The 18354-nt window shown below is 38.7% G+C and overlaps 2 protein-coding genes across 3 annotated transcripts in view; both read right to left on the reverse strand.

The window, feature by feature from the left end:
- Positions 1 to 12951, reverse strand: part of LOC117588011 (beta-1,4-glucuronyltransferase 1) — a 64837-nt gene extending 51886 nt beyond the window's left edge. Inside the window, exons 1-2 of one of the 2 annotated variants that reach the window (XM_034279038.1) lie at positions 12925 to 12951; positions 6009 to 6066 (exon numbers count right to left, since the gene is read on the reverse strand). The gene's annotated coding sequence lies outside the window, so the exon portion shown is untranslated. The remainder of the gene's footprint in view (positions 1 to 6008; positions 6067 to 12924) is intronic. The other variant, XM_034279039.1, reaches the window with a different exon arrangement.
- Positions 12952 to 16754: 3803 nt separating this feature from the next.
- Positions 16755 to 18125, reverse strand: LOC117587668. The gene is made up of 2 exons (XM_034278559.1): positions 17844 to 18125; positions 16755 to 17780 (listed from the first exon to the last, which is right to left on the reverse strand). Exons 1-2 carry the CDS (start codon positions 18053 to 18055, stop codon positions 17087 to 17089), a joined length of 906 nt encoding a protein of 301 aa, XP_034134450.1. The 5' UTR covers positions 18056 to 18125; the 3' UTR covers positions 16755 to 17086.
- Between the last annotated feature and the right edge of the window lie 229 nt (positions 18126 to 18354).

Raw genomic sequence — 18354 nt, forward strand, 5'->3', positions numbered from 1 at the left:
AAGCGGTTTGGGTTTTGTTAGCTATAATCCACCGCCCACTGGAAGCCCCGATTCTCTGTCTGCATGTAAAAGCAATAAATTGATTTATGATGTCTGCCACACACTCTGAAGCTCCCCAAAAGTTATGCAACAGCAGCCATGCCGCACACAGGGAAGCAAAATGTTTTCCCAGCCACTGCCACATTTTGTTGTATTGAGCCCTGGTGACCTGTAGTCCTCTCCTGTATCACAGAGCTTGGGGCGTGGCCTTAGAGTAGGTGTCAAGCATTACGAGTAGGCAGACTCCAAAAAGTATGCTACACTTCTGCATCCTGTGCTCGGTCTCTCGCCTATCTCTCGTATTTCTTTCACTTTTCGGTCACGCCAACGGACGCCATCATTTTTTATTAACAATCATAATTCATATTTATTAATGTGCTCAATTTGTTTTTAATGATATTACACACCCGACTGCATGCCAGCCGGCATGTGTGTGGTTGTGTGTGTGTGTGTGTGTGTGCGGCAGGACCTCCAGCTGTTGTCATGGTTGCGCCTGTTAACTGTTGGAATGTGCCTGGGTGACACTTTGATTTACCGATTGGACCCATGAGGTGTGGGTTACCCATTTATATTGCATGTCCTGCAAAGGTGTGTATCGTTTCTTCCTTTTTTTTTGGGAGGATTTACATTTCGAGAGCTTAAACAAAGCTGCAGTCCTTGTCACAAGTTTTATTTATACTTAAAATAAATGTGGGTAAACAGAACATAATAAATGTCTAGGAATATAGATTGGTATTCAATATATTGTATTGTGGGGGATCCAAGTTCTTGGGGCAATGATTTATACTCAATTTTAGGGTATTCATCATAGGGAGTACCTTATAAGCAGATACCCACTTCAAACCGAACTTCTACGAGACAAAAGGTGAAAAATGTGGCAATATTTCGAGACAAAAAACTAAAATTATAACCTAAAGATGCTTTAGACTACTAAAAATCATTTTCATTTATATATTCAATCGTAGGCAATTCATTTTTTTCGTTTATTCCCTGGAAACTATAGATTAACTCGTTATAATTTTCTGCATAAACTACTCCTTCATTTCTGCACTTTTTAATGTGTTTATTTCACGAAAACTCTTTATCTTCTTAGCAGCACTCAAATGTATCTACTTTTTAGTTACTTTTCCACTTTTTATTAAATTGTATCTACTTGTATTAACTTGAATCCATCAGTGGCAGGATAGCGCATCAATAGATCTCAAATTTCATTGATAGCTAAAAATCGAGTCCCATTAGTTGCTGGCTTTCCAGCTCTCCCACCAAAAAGGAAAACGAATAAGCCCTAAAAAAAGAACCCCAAAGGAACGTTCAATTACTAAAACGTTGCCGGATCAAACACAAGAAAAAACCCTCCCAAATGATTCGCAAAGAAGTCTCCGAATACAAACGATAACAATGGTATTGGGGACCGCACAAAAAAGCGCACAAGACCGAGAGCCAGAAACACACAACAATGTGGCCTGTCCACAAGATGAGTTTTCTAAATGAAAAAATAAAATAAGGCAAGAAAAAAATGTACGAATAAAATAAAATGGCCAGGAAAAAACATACAAATAAAAACGTCGAGCTAAAAAGTCAACCGAGCGGGCGAGAGAAATGCTAAACGAGAGTGAAATTCGGTGTAAAAAGTAAGGAAATTCGATTCCCAACACGAAGGGGGGAGGAGTGTAGTTTAAAAAGGAAGAAGGGTAATCCATTTAAAATATTTCAAGAGGAATTTTAATTAAAATTCGTTTAGCTTTTTCTGAAATAATTGTACTTGTTTTTTAAGCGGATTTTACGCGCTGATTACCTACACTGGTAGAGAAACATTTGGAAAAAATAAGATAGGGAATGGAAGAGAGTGAAAAAAATGGGGATTACTTCACTCCTTTACAGAATCTACAGCGCTTTAAAAACGAGAACCACCAGAGGTCAAGTGGATATAAACATTCTTATTTGGATTAAGTTGGTAAAAATTTAACCAGGATTTTGTGAAAAGATTTATAGATGCTTTACAAATGTTTTACTTGTTTTTGAAAAGGTATCTGCAAGTAAGTGAAATTTGGATAGATTTACTAAGACACCTATTTCATTTTTAAGCGAATCGGGGTTTTACGTAGCTGTTCTTAAAGTGCTTGGATTCAAATAATAATCCCCTGCCACAGTAATTAGTAACCGCATAATGCCTCTCTTCATTTTGTACAACACACATAAGCATAATTACGCCTTTAAAAAGAGAGTTCTCCCCCAAAAAAATATGAGATCTCTCCCCACACAAAACAAAAAGTCTCCCCCTAGTAAAAGCGCGAGATCTCCCCGTGAAAGCATGAAAATGAGAGTAATACAGAGGATGCCAGAGTGTGGCTGTGGGAGCAGGCCCCCAATTTGCAGCAATTTTGGTCAAGGACTTTTTCATCTGGAATGCAATGCTAATCCTTTTAAGCAGCCGTCCCGGCCATTCGCCCATTTACCAAAAGCAACCTGCAACTACAAATACATATAGAGTTCTATATACTTACATAAATACGTATGTATGAGTGTACAATGTACACATACATAAATATACATATATAGTTGTTTTTGTATGCCACTTGGCGTCTCTCATGGGCATAAATTAAGGCACTGGCTACAATAACAAGTGGAAAGCAAACACAATGCACAAAATAAAAAATATTAAAAAAATGAGTAAAAATGGGTAGAAAGTTTGTGTTGCTGCTGCTGCAGTGGGAAAAGTTTTATATAGTTTTTGTTGTTACTCCTGTTGCAAATGTTTTTTCCTACTGCAGTTTTCTTAACGATTTTCGTCGCGCAGGAAACAAAGCGCCGTAACATAAATTACGCATGCACACATTTATTTTCATTTCCCGCGAAGAGTTCTCTTTCACTTTTCCGAGCTTTCACTCTTCCCGACATAGTTGGAGGTTTTATTTTATATTTTTCCTTACAACGCTCTGTCAGAACTGTCTTATTTCAGTTAGGCTTTTGTGTGGGGGGAAAACACTGGCTCTTAAAATAAAGTAAGCTCCTATGGCATATTCCAAGGCGTCACACTGCACATGTGGAAAAATCTGCAGTTTTTTTGTTCCTTTTTGTGAGCTTTGAAGTTTTAATGAGTTTTCAAAAGCACAATCAAAACGGAAGGGAAAGGCATGTGGGGGTAGTGTTCGCATGAAGGCAATTTGTTGGGTACTTATGTGCGCTTCAAGTAACTTAAATATGTCGGCATATTTCTCTAGTTCGCTCATTTTCTTTCTCTATTTTTTTGGGGTCGGAGGCAGGAAGGAAGGAAAGCAGCAGAAAATGCCTTGACAAAGGGACATTCAGCTCCGCAAAAGGACTTTATATACTTATCATAGTCATACAAATGGTTTCTAAAGAATGTTGTTTTATTTTTTTAGAAAAATGGCTTGCTGCGGAAATTGTTTGAAAGGATCTAAAGGATGTGCATTTTTCTTTGCAAGGTAAGTTTCACTAATTACTAGTTTATTATAGACGACATGAAGGAATCGTCTAGAATAGAATTTGACCTGTTGGTTGAGGCTGTTATAAATTATCTATTTTTATTTAATTTATTTTTAAAATATATTGAATGCGAATATCATGATTTATTTAATTCGAAAAATCAATACAAAATCAATATTTATTATTTATATGGCAATGTTTATCAATTTTTCTTTATTTATATGTATACTATTGTCGATTTTTAAACCGATATGTCATCGATTACAGACTTTTCTTTATAAAATAATGAAAAGACAATTGCCTTAACGACATTTATTCAATAAAAACAGCGATCTTCTCCAAACAAACACATATATTGCACAATATACACCTAATTAAATGTATAGCTTAAATTCCAGTAACTATTAAACGTTTTCAATGTAAATCACTTCGGGAACAACTACGAAAAATCGAAGAATCTCTTTCTCAGTTCATTCTCCCACACTTCTGCTGTTCAATGAGGCTTAAGAAATTGAAATGCTCTCAGTGCTCTCAGCGAACATTAGAATGAACATTCCACTGAAACCGAAGGTCCCCCCGCTCCCTTTTTGCATCTTATAAATCGATTTGAAAAGCAACCAAAAGGCGTTTTTCCTGTCTGTGTGTGTAATACCTCGACGAGTAGGCTTGAGTCAGAAAAGTAAAAGCTTTTAAGTAATCAAGCAACTGGGAGGAAAACGCACATGCAGCTGAAAATTATAATGTATTTTCCACTAATTCATTTAAAAGGATGCTCGCAGTCTTAACCTCAAACTTTTGTGGCACGGAATGGGAGTGAGGGTGCACAAGAAGCACAGGGGCGCAGTCCCAAAGGGGGTTCTGCGCTCTGCATTCCACATTGGACAGTAGTCGTAATGGTTTTCACATTGTAGCCCATGCCTCTGCGCCGCCCGTGTCCCGTGCCCCATGTTAGGTGCTTCTGCCTCTCGTTGTTGGTCGCTTGGTGGGCCTTGTGCCTCGTGTTTGTTGGCCTCTTGTCCTTGTCCTCAGACACACACATACCCATACACCCATCGTATATCCACGCGCCTCAGTCGATGTCAAGTTTGAGTGTCGTCTGCTTTGCTCATTCGCTCATCTCCCCGCCAGGCACTGGAAGGCACCGCCACAAGGAGGCACTGCATCGATGGCACTTTCACCCTACCCTACCACTTGGATGGCTGCCAAAAACTACTTCCAGTAGCTGCTGCACAGCTCGTGCTGCTGGGGCCAAACGATTTTTAATTAAATTTCGGACCAGCCCATCTTCCGAAAACAGAGAGAGAAACAGAGAGACACTGGTTACCAAATTAGAAAGTTTAAACCAAGGACTTCCCTAGGGTTTTTATCATATTTAAGTTGAGGGAATAAAGATTGATTTTGTTCGATTGTTGTTAGGAAACGTTACGTTGTAGAGGGAAATTGTCTATAAATTTGGAAAAGAAGTTGAAAGTTTGAGTTCTTTCAGCTGAATGTTGCTGTGATATGTATTACTATAGAGGACTATTTAGCATATTTCTCTCAAATTTCTTACTCTTTGAGGAACATTTTTCTTAAGAAAAATTTAAAGTGAAGTCGTAGCAAACGCTGCAACATTTTTTGTACATAAACTTTGACCCTTGAATCAGCTCTAAGACCACTGCAATATATCGTAAACTTCTTAAACTCATTAAACCCACAGAAATACTTAAATTCCTAAACGCAAAAAAACCTGTTTCAAAAGGAAAACACAAAAAGCAGATCAAGAAATTAATTAAAATAGTTACAAAGTTGAGCTCTGATCTCTGACTTGTGTTGTGTTGGATGTAAATTCAATTAAAGAAAAAACCAATGTGGCAATTAAAGCAAAAACTATGTTGCTGAGTGTAGTGCGATGTGTGTGCCTTGTTTTAGGCTTGGTAAGGCTGTGGACTTTGCACTGCATTAAAGGTTCAATTGAGTTTAAAACAAAACAAAAACAACAACTGCCTGTAGGGTCGGTCTATCTGTAGTCTGTCTGACCGAAAGGTAACCCTTTTTGCATAACAATTAGGCAACTTCTAAAGCTCCTAACCGATGATTTGTGCAAATGTTTTTGACGTTGCGTTGGGTACGACGAAGTTCCTTTCCTGCGTCTCTGCTGGGTTTTTCTTTTGTTGTATTAGCATATTAATTACAACTAAAATACGCTGCTGCTGCTGTTGTTATTCTGTGCACTTGTATTTGTTGTCGGTTAAGGGCTGGTTAGATTAAATATGGATTTAAGCGACGCCTGAAAGCTGGCAAGCGCGTACGGCGAAGCACTCACCACTCACCGCATCACCAATCAATGACAGGGCGGGCTTGTGGTTTAATTAATCTGCTAATTGATTGACTAGTGGGTGGCAGGGATTAAAGAGTGGTTTAATATATATATTTAAAGCTTCCAGTAACAGTATGAAAGTCATGTTATAAGCTCTAATTGTAGAGCAGATCTTTTATGTAAAAACCCATAAAATAATTTGATGTTTAATCCAAAAACTCACCTTATTAGTGTAGAATGTGAAGCAGTATCCGAAGCTTCTTGGGCCCTGTGGAGTTTATCTGAAAAATATTTAAAATTAACAAAATACATTAATTTTTGTTAATCATTCGCTAAAAATTTTAATTAATTGTTGAGCAAATATTTTTACACATGCAAAAAGTCGCACAAAGTCGCCACTGCCATTCAACGAGTGTCGCACATTTTCAGTTGCTAATTGATTTTTTATCTTAAGACAACATAACGAAAGCTAAAAGCACCAAAGCTAAAAATTCAAATGTTTCACCTGATATTCCACTTATATTATTCTTTAAGCAACCAAAAAGATGTTTACAGACAAGCAGACACGTGAAATGTTACATTTACATAATTAGTAGTAATCAGGAATTTTGATAGATAAAACCAAAGATTTGATTTAAAATCATTTGGTAAGCCGATCAAAATATTAATCAAGATTTTTACAGATAAGCAGACACGTGAAATATTACATTTAAATATTTAGTAGTAATCTTTTAGGTATTTACTTTGTTAAAAATAATTAATTAATGGTCAATTTCATTGCAATAACTTAATTATTTCTCATTTACTCCAAACCTAACACCTTTGATTAGCCTTGGCTTAGGTTGCCTTGGCACCATTTCTCTCTGTAATATGTATGTTACATCGGACACCCTTATCCTGAGGGGTTAAGCACATTCCATGCACATGTCATGACCCACCAACGCACCACCCATTCCGACTCGTTTCAATTCAATCAACCATAAAACATAAGCACCTTCACTCTCCGCCTTCCACCCTGTTCTCCTGGAAGACCCACACGCATGTCATGTTGACGCTGAAGCTGACATGCCCTATGGCCACGCCCCCAAACCACCCATATGCTGTTTTGTGCTGCAAAGGTGTTGGCGCACCTGCAACCCCCACGACAGCCAGCCCCTAGTTGTCTAACTGACTGACAGTTTTTCTGCGGACCTAATTGTTAAAGGAAGTGAAGAAAAAACAAATTCGTTGCCATGACAGACATAGCCCGGAGGCATAAAGAGGGTCTATAAATGAATGGTAGAATTAACCAAAGTTGAGTGCATTACGAAATTTAATAAATTACGAAAACAAACGTAGGTCAGTGGGGAACCAACTCCCAGAAAGGAAAACTCCAGGAAGCCTCTCCATTAAGCTTCAGCAAAGTGTTAAACATTTGAAAGGAAAAATGCGGGGAGAAGGGAAACCAAACCGAATATATTGATGAGAAGTCCAATACCCAGAGACCCAAAAACGAAGCTGTCCAAATGGAAAGAATGCCAAGGGTCAATAACAGGAGCGGATTGGGTAGGAAAGCAGGGAATGAGAAGTTTAAGGTGTAAGCAACAATAGAATTGGGGCTCATAATAAAGTTCAACGAATTTTCATGTATGGATCAATTTATTCTAAAAGTAATCGATTTTGAAAAATGTATCAACGAATTGATTTGATTTTTATTGATTTTATAGCTTTTTCTTTTGTTCTTGGAAAAACATTTACCCAACCGCAGCCGCACCTGTCCTTTCAACCTAAATCCTAAGACCCCACACAGAAGTTAAACTTTTACAAATGACTGAGTTTCTTACCCCCTTAGTAGGAAAAAGTGTAAAGAAAAAAAATTGCGAGAAAACAAAATGCACAAAAATGCTTATTTGCGGTTAACCACAGAAAATGGTAAGCCAATACCAATAACGAAATGAAAGGCAAGTAAATGCAAAGAAGTGGGTTGTAGGGTAGTGTAGGAATGCCGGAAACCACCTCTTAACCAACTCGATCTAAGCTTTATTTACATTTTGTTTCTCAAGGCATTTCACAGGCAGCCAGGCAGGCAGCAAGAGCAGACCTTGGATTAATTCAAGTGTAAAGTGCAGTTGTTTTTTCTTGCTTGGTTTAGACACAAAATGACACCATTAATTAATTATTTTAGTAGATTCTGCAATAAGGTTTGAAGGGGGTGTCCTACGCTTGAATTCATTTTGGGATTTATTTTGTGAATTTTTAAATGATGGCTATTTTAAATAACTCTGCCATATTTCACCAGAGACTCTTCTTCACTGACTCTCTTTTCCTTATCGCAAAATACAAGTGATAATAGAAAATAATTCTATGGCAACAATTAATTCTTGCCTTGCCACTTGACTGACTCTTTAATTAATAAATGACTATGAATTGTGATAAAAAAAAGCAAAGAACAGAAAAAACCAGTTAAAATTTCCAGACAGTTTGGCAAAAATGTTGACCCCAGTGAACCCGCCGAGTGACCCCTTGGATACCAAATCCCCACCACCACACCACCTCCAGCGACAAACGACACGAGCGTTCAGAAAATTGATAAATGTTTGGTTATTGCTGTTGTTGTTGCTGTTGGCGCCGCTGTTGTTGTCGCTATGACAACATACAAAATTATATGTGAATGCATGTGAATGATGTTTTGCATGATGTTGTGAATAAGTTACGTCCGTGGAGAGAAGAGGAGTCTTCTTTGAATAAGTAACCAAACAACATTTAAACTAGTTTCGGGCTTAAAAATGGGTCAACAGGCACAGGCAAATGGAAAGAATTTTTATTTTTTTCTGAAGTAATTGTTTGTATGTATTTATTATTACATAGCAAATGTTACCATAGATCTAGATATTTCTAGTTTTAGCTCCTTTAATCTGCGGAATTAAATGAATTAAATGTAATTCAATACAAATGTATCTCGACATCTTTATCAAATATCCAATGATCGTGCAGATATCTAATATTCATTTCACTCTCTTGGAACTTCGCTACAACGCTGGAAATTCATATCTTTCACACTCTCTTAGCTACAGATCCACTCTTCCCTTTCCCAGGGTCATTCATTTCCACAACATCTCTTGGGACTACATTTTGAACATCCATAAAGTGACTGCCTTTTGCTGTGGACTTCCGCTTAGGTCTTTTATTTATGTACATACACACATACATATGTACTCGATGTACTTGTATAATTGTTGCCCGTTTATCAAGAAACTAGAAATAAAGCCGAGCGCTTATCGAGGCTGAGCGGCGGCACTCTACGAGTGGTTTCCCTCCCTCTGGTCACCCGAGTGCCGACGGCAGCCACCACGTAATCCAAAACACTGCAATGCGTTGGTCTCCAGTCAGTGCCTTCTCCTCTATATTCTTCTTATCAACATATATTTTACATGGAAGCGGCAGTGGGAAAGAGCGGCAAGCAGGCAGGGGCAATATCAACAAGAATTATATATGAGGCATCTCTCCCATGTCTGATTCTGTTGCTCACGTGCTTGGCAAATATTTGTCAGCTCTTGGGAAATGAAAAGAACATGTTCTCAATGTCTACTTTTATTAGTCTATCCTTGGATGATCTTTACTTTAATTGTTAATTAATTGTTGCAACAAACTATTGATTGCATATTCATTTTTTTAATGAGTTGAATTTTTGATAAGGAAAACAGATGAAATTTTTCAAATTTTGTAATCATGATTTCTGATAATGTGCTATCAAAATTGCTTTTATTGATATCTTCATGTATTTTTTAACAGCAACAAAAAGGTAAAAATTATCAGTAAAGAACAAAGAAATGTGTTCAACGCGGCAATGACTGACAACTTAATGATAAAATAGGCAATTAAAATAGGCATACAAAAGTATTTTAATTTTAATTCAATATTCATTGAATTATTTTTCTATATTTGTTGTGTTGTCTTTCCATCAAAATCTATTTTTAAATGACGCGCGTATACATTAATATTAATTTCTATACAGCAATGTTAAGCTGCAGACGATGGAAAGATTTATGTGTGTGTCCCTATGTATTTTTAATGGCCTTGTTTGAGTAATGATTAAACACATATTTTTAATGTGCTAACAAATGTTTTGTTAATGTGAAAATTAGCTGGGCAATTGATGAGTAAATTGATCAAAATTGTTTGGCCCCAACCATGAGCCTGAAGACCTACAACAACATTTCTCATTAACGCACACATTTTTTTTCCATTATGAAACTTCTATAAAATGTACAAGTGGGTGGGCGGAGTTTTTTACTTCTTATCATTTTGTTCATATAGTTTGAGAAGGGAAACATTTTATTACTAATATTATGCAGACACTCTGCAATGTCGTGAAGAGGTTTCACCTGATTAATTATAGAGTGGCCTCATAATTATCTTTAAAGGCATATAAAACAATGAATGCTCTTTGGGCATTCCCAAGGCCTCTCTATGAAAAATGTTCATTAAAAATATCTGATTAACGTGTAAGAAGGCTTTTAAAGCGGCAATTCACTTACAGTCATTTTATACCCGGTAATCGAAGATTAAATAGGGTATATTGTATTTGTGCGAATAGCGGTTGTATGTTACGCACAGAAGGAAACGTTTCCGACCCCATAAAGTATATATTCTTGATCAGCATCAATAGCCGAGTCGATAGAGCTATGTCTGTCTGTCCGTCTTGTTTGTCGGCTAGTTCTCAGAGACTATAAGAGCTTTAGCCACTAAATTTTGCATCCAGACTGCTATATGCTCACACTGAAACCAACAAAAGGGCGAAAACCTCCCAAAGATAAAATTTTGAAGATAAAAGAAAACTAAAAACGCCATTTCGTAGGGAATGACCATATATATCAGATCACCAACTTGGGATCCGATCGGATCATTATTATGGCCACAATGAAGAAATTAATTTGCAGTGCCTAAACTTATCCCGTCCCGCACATGTTTTTTGCACATTCTCTCATTCACACTCTGCTTCGCGCAGTGTGCGGCCTCTGCCTTTGCCGTACCTCTGCCTCTACCTCTGCCGCGTCTCTGCCCTGACTCTGCAGTGTGTGCTCTAGGGGAGGGTGGCGAGCTAAAGGAGCGTGTTGGCGTGAGTAGTGTTGTTGATGTAGAGACAGAAGAACAAAAAATTTTAAACTTGACAAATACCCGCCAAGGTGCAGATGTAGTACTGAGTGTCGGGTATACAAGTTGTGACTCGTAAGAAGCGTCTCACACGTCCCTTCTCGTTAATATTATAGTCTTTTTGTTGTCAAATGATTTTGGGAGCCGCCAAACATTTCATTGACTAGAAAGGCAAATATTTGTTGGTTCTCTTCTTATTTCTTTTTTTTTTTGATGTGCTCCTAATATTTATTTATATTTCTTTCATTAGGGAAACCATAAAAAAAACCATATACAAAATATAATGTGCAACTTTAGTTATTTGAGATGCGTCTTTGGGGTTCTGTGTTGTTTTCCACAAATCTTTCTCTAGAAATTGTAGTATTTAACGACTAATGGTTGCAGAGAAAATAGGGAAAGGAAATTAACTTGTGAGGAAGACCGTCAATACATAAACATATATAAATATAACGAATGCATGAATGAATTCAATTTTAGTGGCGATACAGAGACTGGAAATATAAAGCGTTACTCTTTCCAGAGTAGCGTAATAAAAGTCTAGAGGAAAGGAAAGAAAGAGTTTTTGGACCATCATAAAATACAGCTGCTCTGAGTTATATTATTTTGTGATAGCTTCGTTGTGCCTAAAACGTTTGCCAAAATCTATCAAACCTCCTCATTCAGAGAGTAACAAAAGACTCCCCGTACTCCCTCTCCATCCCCCGAAACCAGCGGAAAACGAAACGAAAGTCAAATGAGCAAACAACAACAAAAATTGGAAGCAACCCAACAATAGCGCCAGTTATACATAATACTCGTAGTCGAGATAACATTTTTTATTATTTTTCTGTTTGGTTAAATAAACTTACATCACATAAACACTAACACACACACACACACACGTACCCACGTACACGTGAACACGTGTAAAAAGAAGCAACAACCCAAATGACAGCAACAACAAATATGCAATTGGCGATAATTGTAATAATTTTTTATTTGTTGTGTTTGTTGTTGCACGAATTTGAAATTTGATTTCTTTAATTTTTTCTGCGGTTGCTTTTTACTTCATTATTTTTGTTATATTTTTTTGGGTGAAAATAAAAGAAATCGCGTTTGCTTTCTTGGTTGTTGCTTTTTCTATGAATGAATGTATGGCAAGGGGTGGGGGCGGTGGGTAACGGGCCGGGCGCTTAAATAAAGCAACAACAAATACCACATAAAAGGCGTGACGCTAAGAGCAAGAGAGAGAAGGCGAAATAAAACGGGTTTTTGGAATACCCTTTGGCGGAAGAGAGTGTATTAGTTTGAATTAATCATTTGATTAGTTGTGAAATCAAGGAGGGTGGGAGGGTGGTTTTATTGCAGCCACTGGATAGGGAAAATTCGTATTTTCACCAAATGATATTCCATACCAACTTTCAGAGTTCTCTTCCCCAGCTTTGTCTATTTAATTCTGATAAACTCAATCAAAACTCCCAGACTTTATTCAAACAACTCTGACATTTGCCAGGGTAACACAAACTTCGACTCCCCTCGCTATGCTCCGTGTTCTTTTTGTTGTTGTGTGACTTTGACTTAAGGAAATGAGAGAAAGAGAGAGATCCAGAATGTAAGCGCAAAAAGGAAACGATTTTTTCACCCAAATGCTAAATCAACGTGGAGGGGGAACACAAATAGCGAGAGGGAGGGCTGATGGACAGAGAGGGGTTAGACAGATGGTAAGAGAGTCGTCGCCAGCTGATGCAGGCGGCGGCAAAAACAACCAAAAATTTCGTATTGAAATGCCAGGCCAGTTTTTGTGTTTGTTTCCTAAAGACACAAACCAAAAGCAAACACAATCAAATACAAAAAACATACACACACTCGAATATCACATTTAAATTATTGCATTGCATTTGTTTGTTTTGTTTTGCAATTACGGTTTTAGATATTTGGTTTTATTTTTGGGTTGTGCGAAATTCATTTAAGAGCTCTGTCCGTCTCTGTCACGCTTCCCTTTTTTGGCTTTCTCCCTCTTTACACACCTTTGAAACACACACGCACTTGACACTGCTGCAGCTGTTGTTTTGTTACGTTGTGGCTTTTGTGTTGTTTGGCGTAATAAACATTTTCTTATTTCGCACGAGAAAATGTCTGTTCCACTGATTTGTTGTCAACGCGCGCGACGCCCGCACGACACGACGTTTGCAAAAGAAGAGAACCAATTGAATTTGGGAATTTGAAAGAGAATTTCACGTAAAGTTAATAATAATGGGCTGCGAGCGACCGCAGGGCTTAAAAATACTAGGTGCGGTCCACAAATTGCCTCTTCTTGAGGGACATAAATTCGGGTTAACTCAGAGTTTGCCAGCGGCCCAGTTCAAAAAATAACTTTAAATCAGGGATGATATTCGTATGGAACCGATAAGAAATGTTGGGCGCACAAGTTACTTTCTAGCGGCTGTACGACAGGCAGTACTCAGATCTACAAAAATAACAGGCCAAAGTAATCTAGAAAGTCAGACGATAATATTTTGTGGTATTCGTTGGTATGTTGCTAGCAGCTCGCAAATATAGATTTGTTTTATATTCCGGGAGGGAACCTAGTCTGAAGAGTTGAAAGATAAATGACCACCGTGCTTCTAAACGAGCTAAAGGCCATCAAACGGCAAAATAGGAAACAATTATTATAGATTAATGAGATTATATTGAATGTATTTGCATTTTTAATTTGGTTTTACTTTTACACCAGTATCTTCATGTTGCCAAGACACAGAACCGGCTGGGCTGTTAACAAAATGTTTTAAGTTGTTTTCCTTTTGGGACCAAGTACTGCTCCACAGGGGCAAGAAACTATCCAATGTTGAAAAGGAAGGGTGCTTGGAGGCGTCGTTTTACAACTTTGCAACGGGCGCAAATATTCCTTGGCACCGCCTTGCTGCTCCACCAATCAAGGAAGTCTGCAGATGTTATTCCCAGCCATATGCAAATTCTCTGTCGTATTTTCAAACTGCGGAATATGCAAAGGGTATCGTTTCATGGGTTTCCATAAATGTACACATATTTATATGAATTAAAATACTCAAATGTATGGAAAACGACATGGGTTTAATCAAAGTTGTCTTCGCTAACTTCGTTGATTGTCCTCCTCCTCCGATCATGCAAGAGCCGGCAGTCTCACTAAAATAATCTCATGCATGGATCCATTTTGCATTCATTGTTTTATGAACCTTTTATTCAATTTGCACACATTTTCAAATAGGTAAACAAAACAACACAGCTGCCTGAGAAGTTTAACCTTACGGAATGCGGTTTTGACCTCTGGTCACACTCTGCTTCTAGCAAAATTTAATGCACATTGCGCTAGAAAGTGCGTTTTTCGATCGAGTACTAGGCTAAACGAGAAGAGGCGGGTGAGAACAACTTTTATACCCTGTACTCAGTAGTACACCTGAACCTTAGTTGTTTGTTTCAAATTTAAATCACTTCTGACGTGGAAGGGTGTGGTATGAGAGAATGTGAAAAAAATAAGCCAAGCTGCTGGACGGGGTGGGGGTTTGCCACGGAAAACTAATTTCTTCATTCTGGCTATAATATTGATCCAATCGGATCCCAATTCGGTGATGTGATAGATATGGACATTCACTACGGAATGTTTGTTTCTTTATTATTATTATATTGTTTATCGTGAGTTCCTGTTCTCTTATCACTTTTGAGTCCTGTACCTACAAATAATATTCCCTGCGTTTGAGATACACAAGAGCGCGAAAGAGAAGAGAAAGAAGAGAGAAATTTTTCACACAAAAACAAAGAGCGGGCTCTTTTGATTTTGAATTTTGATTGGTTGAGTAAAAAGTCGGAAAAAAGTATTAAAAGTATTTATTTTCGATATAGAATTTCAAAGTACATGGCGGGATGGAATGTAAATCTTAAGATATTCAAGGCAATGTTCTGGACAGGGAGTTTCAAGACAAATCTTTCGGCTGTCCAGTATTTATTATGAAATTAGTATGCTTTACAATAAATAAATAATAAATAAATATAAATAAATAATAAATAAGAGTAAGATAATGCAAGCAAGTAAAATGTGGTATTTTCTCTGGTATTTAACAGCTGCTGCTACTCTGCTGCATAGAGGGCACTATTGGCTTTAGCCGCGCCTTTGGATTTGGTGTCTTAATTTTCTTTAATTTAAGCACAATTTTACATTGTCGTTGGGTATTTATTATGTAATTTATGGATGTTTTTGTTCGTATTTTGTTTAGCAATTATAAGAAAAAGCTCCCTTCTTTGTCCCAGTCACTTGGACACTTTTCCCACATTCGAATTGTATTTCCTGTTTTGCAGATCTTACTTTGCCTCGTTTTAAAGTGTCGTGCTGCACAGATATTTGTCTTGGCGATGCAAAACTATCAATTAGAGCATCACTCAAATGGCCACAGATTCCTACGCAATCTCTAATTGGACGTGATTGGCAGCGTTTTGCATTTTACGTTTTGCATTCTCTTTATCTCTTTTATCCATCTCCATGTCCATGTCCCCGAGTTCATGTTGATGTATCATTAGCAGTGGTGCTTCCTTTCCCACCCCACACCACACCCCACTGCTGCACGGACCGGCAGTCAGTCAATCAATCAATCATTGCCTCGTTAAGCACACTTTTTTGCAACTTAACATTTCAATCTTTTTCGCTCTGATGCCTCAGAATGGAAGAGCTAGTAGATAGTAGATAAATGTGGAGGCTACGTTCTCTTGACGAAGGAATAATGGAAATTTAAGATTGGTTTCTGATTTTATTTAACTTTTCCTGTCTTCTTCCATTATATTGAAAACAATTACAAACCAATTTTCTGAACAGCGGAGACTTGCCCGCGAGACGAAAGTACTTTCAATTAAAGCCAGCTGGGACGTTCTAACGGTCTCTTATCAAGAAGGCAATTAATTTGGCCACCAAAAAAAAAGAAAATATCCCCGGCACGGGAAATTCACTTTCACACGGTCCAATGGGCATATTTATGTGAGCGGGGGAATGTGAGGAAGGGCCAAAACTTAATTGGGGCCGACAGGTGTTGCTTTAAAGAACTCTCCAAATGTTGTGTAGGGCTTGGGGGGTGGTGCAGAAGCAGTAGGACACCAATAGATGAACATGGCAAGGGTCAAGGGTCATTTTACTCATTTGTACTGGTTATTGGTAGCAGTGTCTATAATCAAACAATCAAAACTAAGAACAGCTCTAATATTTTATGATAATTTATAACAAATTATACATTGCCAATGCCTATAAAGCGGATCGTATATAAAGAATAGATCTGGTTGGCAGCAAAAAGCCATAAAATAAAATAAAGTTCATTATAATTCTAATGAATTATAATTCTCCAGTACTCCAGTTCTCATGGGCAGAAATAACGTACAAAATTCCATATTTAAATTCTCAAAATAAACAGAGTTCTTGTACTTGTAAGGTAGCTTGTACGCCCCTGTCTGCTCCGACTCGAGTGCCCCAGCTATTACGCATGCTGGCCATTCCGGCTCGCGGCTTTTCTCTCCCAGCTTCCAGTGATTTCGGCGTTGCTCTCCGCTCTTTGCTGCTGGGGGTCCCGTTATGACTATTTCCAATGACTACCGTGGGCCTCGTAACTAAAATTGCGACCTCAAAATGCAACCTAACATTATAACTTCCTACTAAAACATAATAGTATAACTCTTCTGGAGTACTACTTAATACTAACAACCATAGCTACTTACATACTACAAAATGTGCATCGGCACATACTGATTGTCTGCAATCCAAGCCACACATCGAACAGTTTTATATACATATTTATTTAGATCTCCAATAATATCTCCAATAATGAAAAATTCATTTCTCAGCATAAAGGGGTTACATTTGAATTATCTTTTTAGCTTGCTGCAAATTGTTTTCGGGTCTTAAATGTACGTAAGTTAATGAAACTGAAAATTAAACTAAAAGTGCTTCAGGAAATCTCTTGGGTGCATAGTTTTGCGAGTGTCAATTCAGTTTGACTAGTAATAGTACTTAAATGTGAAACTAAACCAACAAATAGTGAGACCGTAAATGTATCTTCGGTTCTTCAGTTATGGCCTATAAGGTGCCGTTTTTTGTACATATGGAGAGTCCCACAATTAAAGCTAAAAACTAATCAATAGATCAAAGAGCAGGGGATTGCGAGGTTCGGGGTTGGGGGGCTACGCCTCGCTTTTAAAGCCCAACCGATCAAAGTGCAGCAGAAAGACCTCCTGCTGGTGCATCAACACGTCGATGGTTTGCTCCATCTCATTGTATTGCCGCTCCTTAAACTGCAACTCTACTTGGCTGTGCTCGTTCTGGCGCTCCAGCTCTCCGTTTTGCAAGCGCAACGCCTCCAGTTGGGCCACGGAGATCTGGCCACTGCGCGGCAGTATGCTGCGGCGTGCGCGACGCCGCTTCGCCGTAGACTCTATCTGTCCATTGACGCTCAAGTCCATGCGCTCCTCCATGGGCTGCTGGAAGTTGACGGGTGTCAGGGGCGTGCGTCGCATGGCGCTTGGACTCTCTGCTTCGTCCGCCTCAAGCGGCTTCGGTTCAGTCTTCACTGGGCTCTGCTGCAGCTGCTCGGCAAGGTACGATGTTTGTGCTGGTGGTCCGGGTGGTGCCTCCAGGAAGGCACAGCCATCCGGATCGCGCTCAAATTTGACATGCGGCGGCCGGGACATGGAGCTGGGAATGTTGGGCAAATCCGGTTGCTCGCTTCGCACACGTACGGCCGCCGACTCGAGCACATTCTGGGCGAGCTGTATGTCCTCCGTGGGTCGCTCGGGATGGAAGAGGCAGTCGATAATCGGGTAGAGACGCCATTCAAGCACATGCTCCGGATTGCTCTCCACACGACTGCGTTCAGCTCTGTGGTGGCAGCAGAACTTAGTTAGTGGAATGTTGCAGTCTCAGTGCCCCTGTTTTACTCACAAGTACTTATTCCGATAGTGATTGATGCGACGACGAACCTCCTGTTTGTTCAGTCGAATGCCGCATTGCTGCATGCTGTGCGAAATGTCGCTAAAAATTGGTAAATTTTCGCTGTAGCAGGGAATCTGGCCGACATATTCGCGCCACACACGCACCATGGTCGCCTCCTCCATTGAGCTGTAGTAACGCAGGCGCGAATGCTTGCCGCTCATTATGTTAATTATTTGTTATTTTGTGATTAAATTTCTGATTCCAAACATTTTTGTACGTGACTTTATAACCAGTGTGACCGCGGAATTATCGATCAAATATACCGACTGACCCTCGGCAATATACCGAAATAGACCCTTTAATGTACAAACTGTAAATATACCGTAAATCTAGAATCATTTCCTCGACTTTCATCCTCTGCTTTATATTACCAGCTAGTTAAGGCTCTCAACTTTAAAACTGTAGTTTTACTAAGTCATCATTCAATTATCCACAAGATTGGCTGGTTTTCATGACGTAT

The sequence above is a fragment of the Drosophila guanche genome, unplaced genomic scaffold (genome assembly GCF_900245975.1).
Source record: "Drosophila guanche unplaced genomic scaffold, DGUA_6, whole genome shotgun sequence".
In the NCBI taxonomy this organism is placed as follows: Eukaryota; Metazoa; Arthropoda; class Insecta; order Diptera; family Drosophilidae; genus Drosophila; species Drosophila guanche.

What these genes read in the sequence shown, in the direction of transcription:
- LOC117587668 (XM_034278559.1), bottom strand. Translation starts at nt 18,055, where the DNA reads ATGAGCGGCAAGCATTCGCGCCTGCGTTACTACAGCTCAATGGAGGAG. An exon ending in CACTATCGGAATAAGTACTT is followed by an intron (nt 17,781 to 17,843) that starts GTGAGTAAAACA and finishes CTGCCACCACAG; the next exon opens with AGCTGAACGCAGTCGTGTGG.